This window comes from Drosophila santomea, chromosome 3L (genome assembly GCF_016746245.2).
Source record: "Drosophila santomea strain STO CAGO 1482 chromosome 3L, Prin_Dsan_1.1, whole genome shotgun sequence".
NCBI lineage: Eukaryota > Metazoa > Arthropoda > Insecta > Diptera > Drosophilidae > Drosophila > Drosophila santomea.
The window spans coordinates 16,404,587-16,422,312 of NC_053018.2; the positions used below are offsets into that span (position 1 = coordinate 16,404,587).

The following is a 17,726-nucleotide window of genomic DNA, read 5'->3' on the forward strand; positions in this document are numbered from 1 at the left end:
CTACCCTTTGCCTGCTGAGGAATATTTTCCTATGTGTATTTCTTTTTTTTGGTGGAAATGCATTGTAAAAAGGCGTTCACTTGGAAGAAAGTGTGTGTTCGGTGTCTTTTTATTCAAAATATAATAATAATGGCAGTAGAAAGGTTAAGTACATTAATTTGTCTAACAAGCGAGCAAAATTGATTAATTTAATTCATTAACACACACACACACATTTAAGATCATTACAGTATTAGATATTTTGGATAATCATAAAACGATAATTTCTATCTTTCAACTGATTGAATGGCCAATATTCAATTTTTAGAGTAAAGTTGCAGGGTGCTTCTCAAGCCAGATTTTCTTTTCGCTTTTGAAGCTCCCTGCTTTGTTGATGTGCCTGACATCTGGTGCCTATCTATGGGTGCATTATGGGTTGGTCCCCCTGTACTTTGTGGTTCATCGGAAGCCCCAGCAGCAGGTGGCTTATATGGGATTTTCGGAGCAGTCTGCTGGCATTATTATTTTCCTGCTTGCAAATGAGATGAGCGTTTCAATTTGCCCCTTGAAAAATATATGAATGAGCTGCTTAGTTTACGCCTTTGTGGTCTTGAAATGGGAATGAGGGAATGGGCATGGCGCAAGTTTTCCAGTTAACCTAAGTAGCATTAAAATCGCATTTTAATTAAGTGAAAGTCAAAAATTGTAACACTGCGGTCAGTTCAGTTTTTTGGATGGAATGAGTTGGGACTGCCCAACCACAAACTTTTTGGCCCTAGGCCAATGCAATTGCTCTAATTATTTTACAGTCAAGCGACAGGCACGTGCTGGTTCCCAGTCTCCGGATTCAGGATCCCACTTTCCCTTGGCTGTGTCCCCCACTCGGAAACGGATATTCCTCCCCAGCTGGCTCACGTTCGGCGGAAATATTTGTCGAAGGGAGCTGGCGAGGATTAGGGAAGCGTGAAATGCAGCTGAATCGCTATTGTCGGGGCATTATAATGCACAAATGTTTGCTCTTGTCTTCGCTAAGTGGGTTCCCTGGCTCAGTAACCGATTTGGAGGTCAAAGGTTCCAGCTAGTGGGGATATTTTCAAGTTATTGATATCCTATAGGCGTTTCCATTTTCATTACATGTATAACTTGAGAACTTAAAGGGTGATGAAACAAGTCTACATCTAGTTCTGCAATTTTCGTCTAATGGGAGCGCAAACTCATTTATAATTTTTGAACATTCCATTTGGCCAGGCTTAGCAAGGGCAGTTGTGGAAGTAAACAAAAACATTTCAACTTACTTGCAAATTTAATGAACACAAATGCAGGAGAGCATACAAAAAATGGAAATGGAAATGAAAATGAAAATGGAAGAGCCTTCCACTCGGCTCCCCTTTGGAATAATGACACACAAAACGCATTCGGACGGCGCTTAAGTAAACTTGTGGTACTTGCCTCACCAGACACGCCACAATCTTGACTTGTGGGTCAGCCAACAAGTCCCCAAACCAATTCAATAAGAGCAATAGAACCGAAGGACAGGATGGTCGGATTTGGGGCCTTGGTCGCCCCTTCGACGGGAAAAAATCAACAAAATTCAATTAATTTAAATGCAGTTTTTTGTGAGCCTGCATCGTGTACTCTGTATACTCTGTACATATATAGCGACGAGGCGAGGGGATCACTTTACAATGTAAATCTCAAGAGTGCGATGCCCCATCTGCCGCTTTTTACGCTTTGCATTTTTCTATTTAAGAGATGTTTCGTAGCCTCAAGCGGCGTCAACAAAAAAAAAAATGCAAAATCTGCCAAAAAAGATAAAGGCCTTTGAAAGCCAGAATAGCGTAAGAGAGTGGCATAAAAACTCGTCTAAGTCAACCTTAAGCTGTACGATAAAGAACTGAATTATTTGCCGACCCTAGTTAATTTTTTCTCAGTAAACTACTTTGAGAGAAAATCACCTAAGATAGAGCCAAAAATGTTCAAGAACGTATTCCATTTCTAAGGCTATTAAATTGACTTGAAACAATTTATTCCTCGAACCTTAGCTTTTGGTTAATTTAAACATTTATTTGTTTGATGAAAATTCCTAAAAATGTTACATTCTAGGTAAAGTGATCTAAGATAGTTTCTTTAAACAGTTGCTTTGACTTTCTGAAATTTTTATATTCAATGCAGTGGCCGTCGTACAATCAATTTGCCCAGCAAATAGTTTTTGTTATGCTGGTTTACCAAAATTCTCTGGTGGATTATTTGCGGGTGTTGGAGTGCATTTTCAAACCCTAGTCCCTGTGGCCATGTGGTGCTCATGGAAAATTTATGATTCTCTAATGCCCGTTTAAATCAGCGATAATTGCATTTTATTTGCACTCGATGTCAGCAGTCTCCGCCATCAAGTTTTAGTTGTTTCTATTGAAATTGTCATATTTGTGGTTTATTGTGAATTTTTCATTTGCTGGCCCAGTGCGGATGACCACATTTCAATTGATTCTTAATATGTTCATATGTTTTTTTCGCGTTTAAGATGTGATTTTAATTTTAGATATTTTTAATCGATGCTCAATTAGTCACATAATGGAATGTACGGATTGTAATGCTTAATTACCATTATTACTTTCCAATGTTGTATTTTAAATAATTTATAAAGACCTTGTTAATTAGGTTGATTCAGACAGTTTAATTAGCACTCGATTGTAAATTAAATGTGTGGGAGGGTTATGCAATTACTATTTGACAGTTCAATTAGAGGCAGTGCCTTTGCTTGTTTACAAACTCAAACGGATTTGTGTTTACCTAACGCAAAATTTTATAGGGGTTTCCTTACAAATGGAAATACTGTTCGAAAAGGTTTCTAAAATATAAAAAACCTTTCAGAAGTGAATGCGCTTATAGTACTTAAAGCTTTAACGGTTACAAGAAATTTGTATCTGAACAATGCGTATACGCCGTGTTGGCCGTTCACGAGTTAGACACTTACACAACATTTTTACAAAACATTTAGTATGTATTTACGCTAAACATTGTGTAAATAGTGGAAATAAGTGTTATTAACTTTTTAATAACCCAGTTCAGATACTGGTTATTTTTCGCAGTAATTTTTTAATCCATTTTATTTAGGAGAGATTTCCGCTCAGATATTTACACTACTTGCTTAGTTTTGTGTTTGGCGATTAAATGTAAATTATCAAAAAACTTATGAGTTACGGCAACGCGCACTTTCTGCAAGACTCATAGCTAGTTGTGATTTTTCAACCGCACTTATCACACCAAAACACACTGAAATCTCCAGAGCCAAGCAACAATAGCGGCGACGACGAGCAGCAAAAGTAAACAAACTAACAAACCAACCGAGGCGAAAACCAAACCAAATCGAACTGAACTGAAAACAGGGACAGGGCAAATTTCCAGAGAAAGATGCGGAGATTCGGAAATACGTCAAAACGCGCCAAGCGCGCAACGCAGACTGAGTCGAAATGATATTGAGACCAGGCCAGAAGATTGAAATGTGCAGCATTCGTTGGGTGGCGGAATGTGATGTGGGCAGCAGGATGGGGGCGCCATGCAAAAGGCGCAAAATCACTAAAGCCTGCGGCGCTGCCCTCCTGACCCACAATCCCTCCCACAATCAAGCGGGCTCAGAAATCCATTAACACCCACCCACCGCCCGCTTTTCATTCATAAATCCCTCCTGCACTTTTGTTTACGATACCGAGTCCTGCGCAGGCGCCTTGGCCAAAACACTTGTTGCTCCACTAGCAGGATATCTGCGAGCTGAAATGGGTCCCAAAATTTCGACGCAGCTGTCCATCAAAGTACTCAATTGGACGGCTGCCCCAAAATTTTGGCTATAATAACTTAATTGGCCTCGTTCGACATCTCAGCTGGGGGCTATAAAAGAGCCAGCCGTCTGCCGTTTATTTGGTCGTAATCGAAGAAAGCCGTCAAGATGACTAGTAGTTGGCCATTGTATCGGTTGATTGTTTTCAATCTACTGGAAATCAATTTGAGCAATCTCATGGTATTTCACTGTTGGTCGATAGAGGGTGAGATGTTGAGCTGCCCTCTATTTAAATATTACTAATAATTACATACATACTCTAGAGGCTTTCCCTTTGGTTGAGATGCTAAATCAGAACGGCATTTATTCGCAATACATCAACCTGCAAAACCCCGAAAACTTGGCCAACGTGCACAAGAAATACTTGGATAGCGATTTAGTCAGGATGGGAGTCTTTCTGGATTTGGGTTGTGACCAAGCCGAACTAGTAACAAATCAGGTTGGCATTTTAAAGTATTTTTGATCAATTTATTAGGTATGGAGCTAATAGTTAAAATGTGAATTCCAAGTATATACCTCACAAATTTTAAAATTAATTTCTTTGCAGTCCAGTCGTGGCCGGCTTTATAATCAAAATTTGCACTGGCTTCTTTACGACGAGGCAGGTAACTTTACCAAGTTAAGACAACTATTTGGGGGGGCCAATCTAAGCCTCAATGCAGACCTGACCTATGTCAGCCGTCAGGATGAGGAGCTCTTTATGCTGCATGATGTCTATAATAAGGGAAGTCATTTGGGCGGCAAGCTCAATATCACCGTGGACCAGACTCTGCATTGCAATCGAAGTCACTGCCAGGTAAAGGACTATCTCAGTGAACTGCATTTAAGACCTAGACTGCAGCACCGAATGGATTTATCGAGCGTTACCTTTCGATTGGCCGCATTGGTGGGTTTTTCTAAAAGTATATTGAAAATCCTTGATTGAAAAGCTTCCCCTAGGTTTCTGTGCTGCCAATTAATTCCAGCGAGGAGGAACTTCTCGAGTTCCTTAATAGCGACCGGGACTCTCACATGGACTCGATTTCCCGCATTGGCAATCGCCTTATCATGCACACGCAGGAAATTCTTGGTTTTAAGTAAGAGTTTGTTTTAATTATATTAAAGCCTAATTCAGTGACACAAGAAACACCTACCTAATAGAATCGCAACCACTATACATATCTATAACTAACAATGGTTGCTATTTTTAAGACTTCATTACATTTGGTGTGGCACATGGAGTGTTCAGGATGCTTTTGGCGGAGCTATTGGGATGTTGACTAACGAGTCCGCCGAGCTCAGCACTTCCCCGTTTGTGCCCTCTTGGAATCGCCTCCACTACGTACATCCCATGACGGAGCAGGCCCAATTTAGGGCCGTTTGCATGTTTCGTACTCCACATAATGCCGGAATTAAAGCGGCCGTATTTCTGGAGCCCTTCATGCCGAGCGTTTGGTTCGCCTTCGCCGGGCTCCTCATCTTCGCCGGAGTGTTGCTCTGGATGATCTTCCACCTGGAGCGGCATTGGATGCAGCGTTGTCTCGACTTCATTCCGTCTCTGCTTAGCAGTTGCTTGATCAGCTTCGGAGCAGCCTGTATTCAGGGTTCCTATTTGATGCCGAGGTCAGCAGGAGGACGATTGGCCTTCATCGCCGTGATGCTGACCTCTTTCCTCATGTACAACTACTACACATCCATTGTGGTGTCCACTCTGCTGGGATCTCCGGTTCGCTCCAATATCAGGACTATTCAGCAGTTGGCCGACAGCTCCCTCGATGTGGGATTCGATACGGTTCCGTTCACCAAGACATATCTGGTGGTGTGTATTAACCGATCCTTAACTATTGTCTTGTCAATATATCTTAAAATGCATACATCTATTATCTATTATCTATTTAATTGTATTTTATATATTTACCTGTTAAATCTATTTAAAGAGCATTTGTTTTCCAGTCGTCTGCGCGTCCAGATATTCGCAGTCTTTACAAACAGAAGGTGGAAAGCAAGCGAGATCCGAACAGCGTGTGGCTTTCTCCGGAGGAGGGAGTGATCCGGGTGAGGGATCAGCCGGGATTTGTGTACACATCGGAGGCCTCGTTCATGTACCACTTTGTGGAGAAGCACTATCTTCCGCGCGAGATCTCCGATCTGAACGAGATTATCCTGCGGCCCGAGAGTGCCGTCTACGGAATGGTTCACCTGAACTCCACCTACCGACAGCTACTCACCCAACTGCAGGTGCGAATGCTGGAGACCGGAATAACCTCGAAACAGAGCAGGTTCTTTAGCAAGACCAAGTTGGACACGTTCTCGAATAGTTTTGTGATCCAGGTGGGTATGGAATATGCTGCCCCCTTGTTCATATCCCTTCTGGTGGCCTATTTCCTGGCCCTTGTGATCCTGATCCTGGAAATTTTCTGGGCCCGTTATTCAAAGAAGAAATTGATCACTGTTATCCCGCAGAATCAGTAAAAAGGGACATTTATAATAGACCTGGTGAGTGACAAATTGTTGCCCCTTTTTTTTACAGTTCTTTAACCATTGAGATTGCTATTAAATTGTCCCAATTTTCTTTCCACATTGATTGAGCTTGTCAGGACCTGTCTATACCTTTTATGGCCCATTAAGTTGTCAAGTCAAGTTCAGCCATCAATTGTCTTTTATGTTGATTATTTTCACTCTGATGGCATTATGTGTGCCCTATAAAAGGCCCAGTTGACTCATAATCAGTATCAATAATTGTCAGGTTCTTGCTTGAGCTTTTGCTATGATCCAGTTGCACAATTTAATTGTACACAACCTTATTCACATGGCTAAATTGAGTCATGTCATCATTTTGCACTGCTGGTCAATGGACTGTAGGTGGTTGTGTGGCAATTATTTGACATTCGATTCAATTTTCCTGTTTCAGCACTTTCGCACCTGGCACTGCTGGCACAGTCTAAGAATATCTTCACTCAATTTAAGCCATTACACTCGGACATTCAGCTGAACGATGACTTTCTTAATCACAATATTCTTAAGCTAGGCGTTTTCTTGGATATCAATTGCAATTTAAGTGGTACAGTTTTGGATATGGTAAGTACTTAATTGCGCCTAATGATTTGATAATGTCTTAGATAATCTTGTTCTTACAGGCCAGTGCTAAAAGATTATTTAGTTATCGATATCATTGGCTAATCTATGATAGGGGATTGAACTTTTCCGAATTAGAATCTCACTTTAAGGAGGCACAGATATTCATTGATACCGATGTTACCTATGTCACTAATAATCCGATCGCTAAAAACTTTTTACTCTACGATGTGTACAACAAGGGAAGACAATTAGGAGGCGATTTAAACATAACAGCCGATCGGGAAATTTCCTGCAATAAAACGAGCTGTCGAGATGAACGATATCTGAGCGATCTTTACACACGGAGTGCTTTGCAGCATAGAAAGTCATTGACTGGATTAACTATAAGAGCCACAGCTGTGGTATGCCACAGCATAAAAGCTAAAGGAGTAACCCCTTTTAAGTATTCTTTTCAACAGGTAAACGCTTTACCCTTGAATGTGTCCACAAAGGAGATCTTTGACTTTATGAACTCCAAGGATCGGATTCAGCTAGATACCTACAGTAGATTGGGTTACCAGGCGCGTCAGCCACTGAGAGATATGTTGGACTGCAAGTGAGTTTTCTTACATAAGTAGTACTAATATTATATTCATTTTGTATTTAAAAAGCTGCAGGTTCAAGTACATATTTAGGGATCGGTGGTCGGATGGTAATCTAACAGGCGGCATGATTGGCGATCTGATCCTGGAGAAAGCTGACTTGGCGATAGCTCCATTCATTTATTCCTCCGATCGCGCTTTGTTTTTGAAACCCATCACGAAATTCAGTGTTTTCCGGGAAATTTGCATGTTCCGTAATCCCCGATCCGTTTCAGCGGGTCTCAGTGCCACGGAGTTCCTGCAGCCCTTCAGTGGAGGAGTTTGGCTGACATTCGCACTGTTACTATTCCTGGCAGGCTGCCTCCTCTGGGTCACCTTCACCTTGGAGCGGCGTAAGCAGTGGAAGCCATCGCTACTCACCAGCTGCCTTCTTTCCTTCGGAGCTGGCTGCATTCAAGGGGCCTGGCTAACGCCCAGATCAATGGGTGGAAGGATGGCCTTTTTTGCCCTAATGGTCACCTCCTTTTTGATGTACAACTACTACACATCCATTGTGGTGTCCAAGCTGCTGGGCCAGCCAATTAAGTCCAACATACGTACACTGCAACAACTGGCGGATAGCAATTTGGATGTCGGCATAGAGCCAACAGTTTATACCCGCATGTATTTGGAAACATCCGAGGATCGGAATGTGCGTGACCTCTACCGAAAAAAAGTGCTTGGGAGCAAGCGATCCCCGGATCGAATTTATATGCCCACCGAGGCTGGTGTCAAATCTGTGAGGGATCAGGAAGGCTTCGTCTATATAACCGGCGTGGCAACGGCCTACGAGTTCGTGAGGAAACAATTCCTGCCTCACCAGATCTGCGAGCTCAACGAGATTCCCCTACGCGATGCCTCCCACACCCACACCGTCCTGGCGAAAACGTCACCCTATGCGGAGCTAATCAAACTGAGGTGAGCAAATATCAACGTTACGTCACCTAATTACTTTCTGAATAAAAGCGATATATTGTCCATCCCAATTCCAGTGAGCTGCGAATGCTGGAGACAGGAGTTCACTTCAAGCACGAGCGGTCTTGGATGGAGACCAAACTCCACTGCTACCAGCATAATCACACGGTGTCCGTGGGTCTGGAGTACGCTGCTCCCCTGTTCATCATCCTACTAGGAGCGATAATTCTCAGCATGGGCATATTGGGACTGGAGGTCATCTGGCACCGCCACTGCACTCTTCACTGAGGTGAGCAGTCGGGGGTCATTGGTAAATGATGACCAATTTCTGGCAATTTAAAAACAAACAACGCACATTGATGACAGCCAAATTGGGCGACATTTTGGCTCTATAAAAAGGGACTGCAGGGAGCTGCATGGAAAGCAAAAGGCTAAAGTCCACAATGCAGCTGGTGCAGTTGGCCAACTTTGTGCTGGACAATCTTGTGCAGTCGCGAATTGGATTCATTGTGTTATTCCACTGCTGGCAGAGTGATGAAAGTGGGAAAGGAAGTTGTACACTCTTCTGATAATTGTAAACCCATACGTTCTTTCAAGGTCTTAAATTTGCTCAGCAGTTCATCAAGCCCATACATCCCATACTGGTCTATCATCAGTTCGTTCAAATGAGAGGAGTGCCGAATTGGCCACACTTAGAACTCAATTACATGGGCCACACACAGCCCACTCTAGCGATCTACGTAGATATAAAGTGCGAACAGGCTCAGGAGTTAGTACAGGAGGTTTGTTTATATACAACATTTTTATACATACATCATTTCTAGTTATGTTTACTTTCAGGCTAGTCGGGAGCAGATCTATAATCAGCATTACCATTGGCTCTTGGTTGGCAACCAGTCTGAATTGGAGTTTTATGATTTGTTTGCATTATTCAACATATCCATTGATGCGGATGTAAGTTATGTGAAGGAGGAGTTCCAGGATAACAACGACTCGGTTGTCTATGCAGTCTATGATGTCTACAATAATGGGAAAATGATTGGGGGGCAGCTGAATGTAACCGCATCCCACGAAATGTCATGTGATCCCTTCGAATGTCGTAGGACTCGACATCTAAGTTCCTTGCTGAAGCGTTCTAAATACGGAAATAGAGAACAACTTACGGACGTTGTCCTGAGGGGTAAGGCATTATTTTATATATTAAAATATTTAAGCTCAAGCTATTTGTTAGTGGCAACGGTGGTCACCCAACGTTCACTCACCTTGTCGGATAATGAACTTATTCGTTTTTTGAGCCAGGAGAACGATACCCACATTGATTCATTAGCTAGATTTGGGTTCCACCTGACCCTAATCCTGAGAGATCTTCTACACTGCAAGTAAGTTCGGTAAACTGGGAATTATGGTGTTCATAGTGTCTCCTGCAGAATGAAGTTCATCTTCTCGGATAGCTGGAGCAAATCGGATGTAGTAGGTGGTTCCGTGGGTGCTGTGGTGGACCAGACTGCGGATCTTACGGCCACGCCCTCTTTGGCCACTGAAGGCAGGCTTAAGTATTTGTCTGCCATTATTGAGACAGGTTTTTTCCGTTCCGTTTGCATTTTCCGTACTCCCCACAATGCGGGACTCCGGGGAGATGTATTCCTTCAGCCCTTCAGTCCGTTGGTTTGGTATCTCTTTGGAGGAGTACTGTCGTTGATTGGTGTCCTCCTGTGGATCACCTTCTATACGGAGTGCAAGCGAATGCAAGAACGATGGCGATTGGACTACCTGCCCTCTCTGCTGAGCACTTTCATGATTAGTTTTGGAGCAGCCTGCATCCAAAGTTCGTCCTTAATTCCTCGTTCCGCCGGAGGCAGACTTATTTACTTCGCCCTGTTCCTGATCAGCTTCATTATGTACAACTACTACACCTCCGTTGTCGTTTCTTCTCTACTAAGCTCGCCCGTGAAGTCTAAAATCAAAACGATGCAGGAGCTGGCGGAGAGTTCTCTAACCGTGGGCTTGGAACCACTTCCCTTCACCAAGAGCTACTTAAATGTTGGTTTCATTTATTTTCGTAACCTAAATACTATTAAGAGACTTGGTGATTTCAGTACTCAAGACTTCCGGAAATACACTTGTTCATTAAACGCAAAATCGAAACGCAGACCCAGAATCCTGAGCTTTGGTTGCCCGCAGAGCAGGGTGTATTGAGGGTCAGGGATAATCCTGGCTATGTCTACGTGTTCGAGACCTCCTCCGGATACGCCTATGTGGAGCGTTACTTTACGGCCCAACAGATTTGCGATTTAAACGAAGTTCTATTTCGACCCGAGCAGCTATTCTACACGCACTTACATCGCAACTCCACGTACAAGGAGCTCTTCAGACTGCGGTAAGTCACTCTGGTACCCTTCCAAAAGATAGTAAGTGTATGCCAAAAGTTCATGGAATTATTTATTTATCTTCTGATTAAATCCTTACAATAAAAATAATACAATGCAGTGCTATTCTATTTAGAACTTGAAGTAAGACAACTAATTTTATTTCAGATTCCTTAGGATCCTGGAAACTGGTGTCTACCGGAAGCAGCGCAGCTACTGGGTGCACATGAAGCTGCACTGTGTGGCTCAGAACTTCGTCATCACTGTGGGAATGGAGTACGTGGCTCCACTGCTCCTCATGCTGATCTGCGCAGATATCCTGGTCGTGGTAATCCTGCTGGTGGAACTGGCCTGGAAGCGCTTTTTCACGCGTCCGCCCCTTACCTTTCACCCGTAGTGCTTTCAGACCGCTTAAAGCTGCTGTAACAACTATATTCTATTTGCACCCAGGAGAAAATAAAAACACTTTGCGTTAACTTTTCACATCGCAAAATTATGCAGGGCGACGCTTTCCTCACTTCCTGTTTTCGCGCCGGAAAATTGCAGCACGGCTCGTTAAACGGAGGGATGGATAAAGGGGCTTGCAAAGGACGTGGTGGCCATGTTTCCATGCGATTTTCGTATTTGCATTAAAAACTTTTCGTGTTTGGCGGTTACTTTTTATTCTCCATTTTCCCTCTTCTCAATGATTTTATTCATTCTCTTCGGGCCATTTTATTTGCATTTTTGCGCCCGGCCGTCCACATTCGAATTGAAACTTTGCTCCCTGATGCCAGGTGTGAAAGTTAGATAACCGACTGTGAGCCTAATACGGCCTATTAGAAACAGTTAACAGTTGTGTTTTTCACATTTCCCGGCCAAAATCAGTAGTTTTCCCACCGCAGAAATCGCATGTTGCCCCGTAATGATTTATGGTATTTTAATGATTTATGCCGGAGGCGACAAATATTAGATGAGATGTGTCAGATCTTTATCAAAATTGATTGTACAATAAATAACAGTGCGTTGGGTTGGAACCAATATTATTGAACTGGGTGTGGGAGAAAAAAGAGTGATATAATGCGACTGGCTGCTAATCAATATATAATGTTGTACGTTTACGCAGTAAATTGTATTTGCTTACGATATTAAATTTGCATAAATCCGCCCCAAAGTATTAGGAACTTTCTTACTTAAATGACTCCCTGTCGACCTTTTAAATGCAACTGCCACAAATGCTTGCCAAACAGCACTCACTGCATTTGCGGAATTCCCAACGTATTACTATAACAAATTGCCTTAACAATTTGTCAACTCAATCTGGCTGTCAACAGGGCATTGCTTTGGCCATAGTTTGTGCCATAAAAGGACTACTTTCGCATCGCAGGGAGGACAACTTTGGAGTGACTCGAAATTGACAAGCAATTGTGAATTATTTATTATTTACAACAGCGAACACGGGTGTCCCTTTTTATCCCTAGCAGCCTCAACCACTTTATTTTTGCAATTTGTCAACAACATGTTTCTTTTTTTAAATGCCATGTATAACCCTGTGGCAAGTAAAAAGTGTTCCATGCTTTGCGGCTGCGGTGTGAAATTGGTTTTGGTGGTTTCCGTACGTGCTAAATGAGCGCGAAACGGATTTAATTTAAACGGAGATATTGTGGACGGGAGAACGATACCCAATGAATTTATTATGGCCAAGCAAAGATAAAAGGAGTGGGCATGCTTATGGCCATCACCTCATCAGTTTGATTACACTTTCTGTTCTCTACAGCCTGTCATATACGAATTGCCATTGCCAGTGATATCTTAGGATTTATATGGCCCAATGCTGCGAACATCTTATCTGTAATTTAATCTGTTGCCCACTTAACGATAATGATAATGTCGATTGCAACTGGTCCGGCTCTAATCTAGGCCCGTATTCGACGAGTCCTCAGTAGATTTTCATTGCTCGAACGGATTGAGTGGCAGCCGGAAATCATTCGAAAGTGTACGTACGGCTGGTGTTTGGTATTCACTCGGGGGAGTAATGTTTATTGCATTTTATTGCGGATTTATGGCCGTGGAAAGTAACTCAGATTTCCGTTTCAATTAAATTCCGTTGTTATAAAATTAGCCAGCATTTCCAGTTAAACGGGTAAATGTGATTTGCATAAGCGAACCGTTTTGCATCAAGTTAAATAACCTCCGTTTGGTTTATTGTGTAACAATAAAAAAAAAGGTTTACCAACAGCAAGTAAAATATTTTCATTGAGACTACTTTTTCAAATCCGTTGTACTACCGAAAACAGGTGGTATCGAGCTTAAAGGCACCTTTTATATTACGCATACGCCACGTGCTCCGCCAGAAAAACTATAAATTTAGAAGGGAACCACCATTAGTGCTTATTTCATATTGAGCCGCACAAAACACAGTTAACAGCGCTGCCCAACTTAAAGTTAAACGTAATTAAAATGGCTTCGACTTATTCAATAACAGGTGCTATTTCCGAAAGCTAGCACAAAAACGAATTTGAAATACCCTACCATATAGAGTTGATCACTTGACAGATATATGATGTCAATACTTCAATCAAGAGCTAGCACATGCGGCGTTCAAAAGTAATAAAAATCGTTAAGCACCCGCTGTAATGACAATATCTTCATAATCTAATCTATACCAGTTCGATTCTTGTATTGCTCGGGGTCTACGAATGCCAAAGACCGCCAGCCGATAAGCATTTCCCACCATAAAGAATCACAAGGTTCGCAGATTCTCGACATCGAGAAATTCGAACATCTTATCGTAATCTCCCCACTCTTGGGAGGGCATACTAAACGCAATGCGAATGCACTTGCCAACCCGAAAAACGTGACGTTCGCTGCCCGGCCTCAACTCCCCCGCTTTTGTCACTCGAATCAAGTCGAATCGAAACAAATCGAATTGAATTGAATTGAATTAAATGATATGTGTAATGCGCAGTGTGTAATGTGTGCTACCTGCTACCTGCTACCGATCTACGTTCGATCAACCTGCTGATCGGCACTTTGGCACTTGTTGCATCTTTTAATTGTTTTAGTTTTTATGCTGCCGCTGGCAACTCGCGTGATACCTCATACTTTGGGTCCCAGCCGCTTGGCTCCATTGTAGTCGCCGATTGTTATTGGTTCTCGTTCCGTTGGGAGGGTTCGCACACGTTCAGTCACTCAGCGATCGCCTCGAAGTGCGAATCGTCGTCGTCGCCGCCGTATTCATCAGTTCTCGGAGCCTTAGAACTACCAAACCGAAAAATAGTGACAAGAATGTACGGTTGTACTTCATAGGGCCTTAAAAAAGTATTTAGTGAGCTCTATACCGAATTGGAAACTATTTTAAATTTGCAGTAAATTAAGCATTGTATTTATTTTATTGCATCAAATTCAAACTAAATACATATGTATTTAAAACTTAAAATTTATTACGAAAAATAGTACTGTTACGAAAAATTACTCTTATGGAAAAACTGTGTGCCTCAGAATATAGCATTCTCAATTTACCAGTGATATTTCGAAATGCATTTCGGCCGGGTATCCAATTTTTTGATAGCAAGCAAAAGTAACTGGATAGGAAAGTGCACTTCGAAGTGGGTCAACAACTTCATAACTGCGCAAATGGATCAAGTGAATCTTCAGAATGAGTCAGTGGCCAACAAAGTGCAGGACGGCTAAAAAGCATTTGCCTGGTTTCTGAATTCATTAAATTAGTTATAATTAAATTTGTTATAATTATTTTACAGTTGGCGTGCCTTTTCTTTGTTGGCTAACAGAGCTCGTGCTAATTGTTGATTACATTATTTGATTTTGCTTGGCCTGCTGCAAGGTTAACTTAAATGATCTGGATAATTAAAGGCTGTCAGTCAAGGGCGCTTATAAAAGCCGTTCTGTGAAATGGGAGTATGTGCATTGAACGGTTTAGATTATATTATCCCATCTGTTGTCCCCATTTCCTCTTCAATCTATTATCGGTCACAAGTTCTGTCGGATGTAAACAAATCAATTCATTTGCACTTTGCACTACCCAAAACTTTGCCAAAATACTGTTATATATATACATCTATATATCCGGTAAAATCCCACATAGCTTATTTCCCTCTATAGCTGAATGATCTCTAGAATCTTATTTATTTAAGACCGCCAAGCATTGTAAAAAAAAAAACTAGTTAAAAGGTATAGTTAGAGCCTGAGAAATGTGTAAAGTAATAGGCTCACTTTATTACAAATTCAAATAGTTAAATAGGAAATACGTGTGCACTTGCCGTGAAAATATGCTGCAAGGCACTTAACTATATAAATAACGAGTCTCTTAACCCGTCAAACCCTGAGTCTGAACTAAACAGCTGTCTTTCACCACCTTCAACACAATTTGTACATTTTTTAGCATTTATTGCACGTACTTTCCATTTATTTTAGGCACTTCCCCCAGTGACCATATTATGTCAAGTTCAAGACTGCGTACGCACATGCTCAGCTTGGAAAATTAAACAATTTATTTAAATTCGACTCTAGCAGTAGTGGGATACTCAGCTTCGAAGAGTAAATTGCAGTTTCTTTTTAAGAGTACAAAATAGCTCATAGTTACAGAAGATAACTCAATTGATAATCGTTCCATTAAAATAAACTTAAGTAAGGTGATGATAAACTCATTTGTCTCTCGAAACAAATAAATGGTGTAGAAAAGCTCTTGAAAAACTCTTATAATTAAACCGTGACATTCGTATCGTTGCCGTTTTGAAGTTTTAAAACCACCTTCGTTCACGCCTAACCAATTAAACAATTGGCGTAAGTGCAACTATAGCAGTAGTTTTTGTGAAGAGCAACAAAATTTTACATTTTTAAGAGATAATGGAGTTTTTGCATTTTTATGAGAAACCAAAAGAGTTTAGTATAGATAAGTAAATGGCAAAATGACAAGATTATTTAAGGAATCAAATATAGTTTGTTGGATGTTCCCTGGGCAAATGTACTAAACATAAGGGGTTTTCATTTTGTATTTAGCCGGCTCAATATGACGGCAAGCAAGCAACAAGAGGCCGAGGCCGAACATGATCCCCAAGTGGTGGTCACCCCTGGAGATGCCTCTCGCAGCTCTCGCCAAGATCGGGGCTTGTGGCGGGACTTGACTTCCTACTGGATCCTCGGTCTGTGCAACAACTACGGATACGTGGTGATGTTGAGTGCTGCCCACGATATTATCAAGCAGTTTAATCCGGTAAGCATTTTAAATACCATAGAAGGCGTTTATTAATTGCTAGTCTAAATAATTATTTATTTTTCAGAGTGATGACTCTGAAGAAAGCTTGTCGGGAAGAAATTGTCACTTGGTATCAACGGGGGCTATCTTGCTGGCTGACGTGCTGCCCTCATTATTTGTCAAGATTCTAATGCCATTCTTTCCATTTTGGGTCAAGTGAGTATATAGTATATCTGGTTTGCCTGAAATTAGTTTAATTTTATTACTTAAAAATTAAAATTGATTTTTGATATTTTATTTATTTTATTATATTAGTTTTCGGATAGCTCTTGCCGTTGCCTTTTCAGCAGCTGGTTTCCTTCTGGTTGGATTCGCCAATGCCGAATGGATGGCTCTATTGGGAGTCATAATTACTTCAGCCAGCAGCGGCATAGGAGAGACCACTTTCTTGGCCTATTCTTCGCGATACAACAAGTGAGTTTTTTGGGTAGTTAAAATACTGAAAAGAATCTCTTTACTTCCATATGTTTTCCTCAGGAATGTGATATCCACTTGGTCGTCCGGAACTGGTGGCGCCGGAGTAATCGGATCCTTGAGCTATGCCAGCTTGAGATCATTAGACTTCAGTCCCAGAGATACTATGCTGATTATGCTGATCTTCCCTGCGATCGAGGCCTTTGCCTTCTGGTTGCTACTTCGTCGTCCACAAATTGATATATTGCCGGTTACGACGGTTGAGTCCACGGAAGTCCTGATCAGCGATGAGAAGCCATTAGTTGGATTCAAGGAAAAGCTGTCCTATATTAAGCACCTATTCAAGTATATGTTGCCTCTTTGCCTGGTTTACTTCTTCGAATACTTCATCAATCAAGGATTGGTAAGTTTCATATACTCTAAGCTTTAAGCTTTAGCTATTCCAACTTATGCAATTTCAATTCGTTCTCATCCATTTTTCAGTTCGAATTGGTGTACTTTGAAGATATATTCCTGGACAAAGACTCGCAGTACCGCTGGCTGAATGTGGACTATCAAATCGGAGTCTTTATTTCGCGCTCCTCGGTCAACCTTTTCCAGCTGGACAAGATCTGGCTGATGTCCATATTCCAGTTCGTCAACGTGGTCTACTTCCTCACCGAGGTCATTTGGTGGTACACGCCCAGCATCTGGATCGTGTTCGCCATCGTTCTGTGGGAAGGACTGCTGGGCGGCGGTGCCTACGTGAACACCTTCTACCGGATGTCCAAGGAAATCTCACCGGAGCGCCAGCAGTTCGCCATGGCCATGGTGGTTCAGTCGGACTCCTATGGCATTGCCCTGGCCGGATTCCTGGCCATTCCCGTGCACAACGCCATCTGTGGTCTTCCGGCCGCGGCCAGAAGCCTTGTTTGGTGATACGGATCGAGGATCAGAATCAGGATCAGATTATGCCTTTACTGTGTGTGTGTGTAGCTAATTAAGCGTGTGTGTCTGTGCATGTCCCTATAGTATTAATCGCTGGATCGCTGGGCTTCCGGTACCCAAAATCATCGTTTTATAGTTAGTATGCTTCTGTTAGACTACTACTTAAGTATAGTTTAATACCAAAAATAATAATACATATATAATAATAATATAATAATAATAGATGTGCAATAATGTCTTCTTGGATTATTCTGCTCAAGCTGCTCACGGTTAACCACTTTGATAAGCACACTGATGCCAGCCAGAATATGCTCCATATGCTGTGAGTTTATTCAACTGACTCCAACAAAAAGCCTATTGAA

At 41.9% G+C, this 17,726-nt stretch overlaps 3 protein-coding genes across 5 annotated transcripts; all 3 read left to right on the plus strand.

Annotated features, from left to right (window-relative positions):
* Positions 1 to 3,910: 3,910 nt before the first annotated feature.
* Positions 3,911 to 9,005, plus strand: LOC120449591 (ionotropic receptor 75a). 2 transcript variants are annotated; one of them, XM_039632154.1, is made up of 7 exons: positions 3,911 to 4,016; positions 4,075 to 4,250; positions 4,359 to 4,697; positions 4,751 to 4,887; positions 5,003 to 5,609; positions 5,744 to 6,286; positions 6,702 to 6,769. In XM_039632154.1, the coding sequence occupies exons 1-6, from the start codon at positions 3,920 to 3,922 to the stop codon at positions 6,260 to 6,262; spliced, it is 1,875 nt and encodes a 624-aa protein (XP_039488088.1). In that variant the 5' UTR covers positions 3,911 to 3,919; the 3' UTR covers positions 6,263 to 6,286; positions 6,702 to 6,769. The 2 variants fall into 2 exon arrangements, with proteins under 2 accessions (XP_039488088.1, XP_043862035.1); XM_044006100.1 differs by lacking the exons at positions 3,911 to 4,016; positions 4,075 to 4,250; positions 4,359 to 4,697; ... (1 more) ...; positions 5,003 to 5,609; positions 5,744 to 6,286 and adding exons at positions 6,597 to 6,648; positions 6,928 to 7,269; positions 7,327 to 7,463; positions 7,519 to 8,406; positions 8,481 to 9,005 and having other exon boundaries at positions 6,702 to 6,868.
* On the plus strand, positions 8,847 to 11,439 carry LOC120447778 (ionotropic receptor 75a). Its single transcript, XM_039629331.1, has 7 exons — positions 8,847 to 8,943; positions 9,001 to 9,185; positions 9,244 to 9,583; positions 9,635 to 9,782; positions 9,831 to 10,443; positions 10,500 to 10,780; positions 10,938 to 11,439. Exons 1-7 carry the CDS (start codon positions 8,847 to 8,849, stop codon positions 11,164 to 11,166), a joined length of 1,893 nt encoding a protein of 630 aa, XP_039485265.1. The 3' UTR covers positions 11,167 to 11,439.
* A 1,241-nt stretch (positions 11,440 to 12,680) lies between these two features.
* Positions 12,681 to 17,595, plus strand: LOC120449535 (battenin). 2 transcript variants are annotated; one of them, XM_039632055.2, is made up of 6 exons: positions 12,681 to 12,744; positions 15,768 to 15,981; positions 16,049 to 16,179; positions 16,279 to 16,437; positions 16,501 to 16,840; positions 16,921 to 17,595. In XM_039632055.2, the coding sequence occupies exons 2-6, from the start codon at positions 15,778 to 15,780 to the stop codon at positions 17,353 to 17,355; spliced, it is 1,269 nt and encodes a 422-aa protein (XP_039487989.1). In that variant the 5' UTR covers positions 12,681 to 12,744; positions 15,768 to 15,777; the 3' UTR covers positions 17,356 to 17,595. The 2 variants fall into 2 exon arrangements, with proteins under 2 accessions (XP_039487989.1, XP_039487990.1); XM_039632056.2 differs by lacking the exon at positions 12,681 to 12,744 and adding an exon at positions 13,888 to 14,038.
* The last annotated feature ends 131 nt before the right edge of the window (positions 17,596 to 17,726 follow it).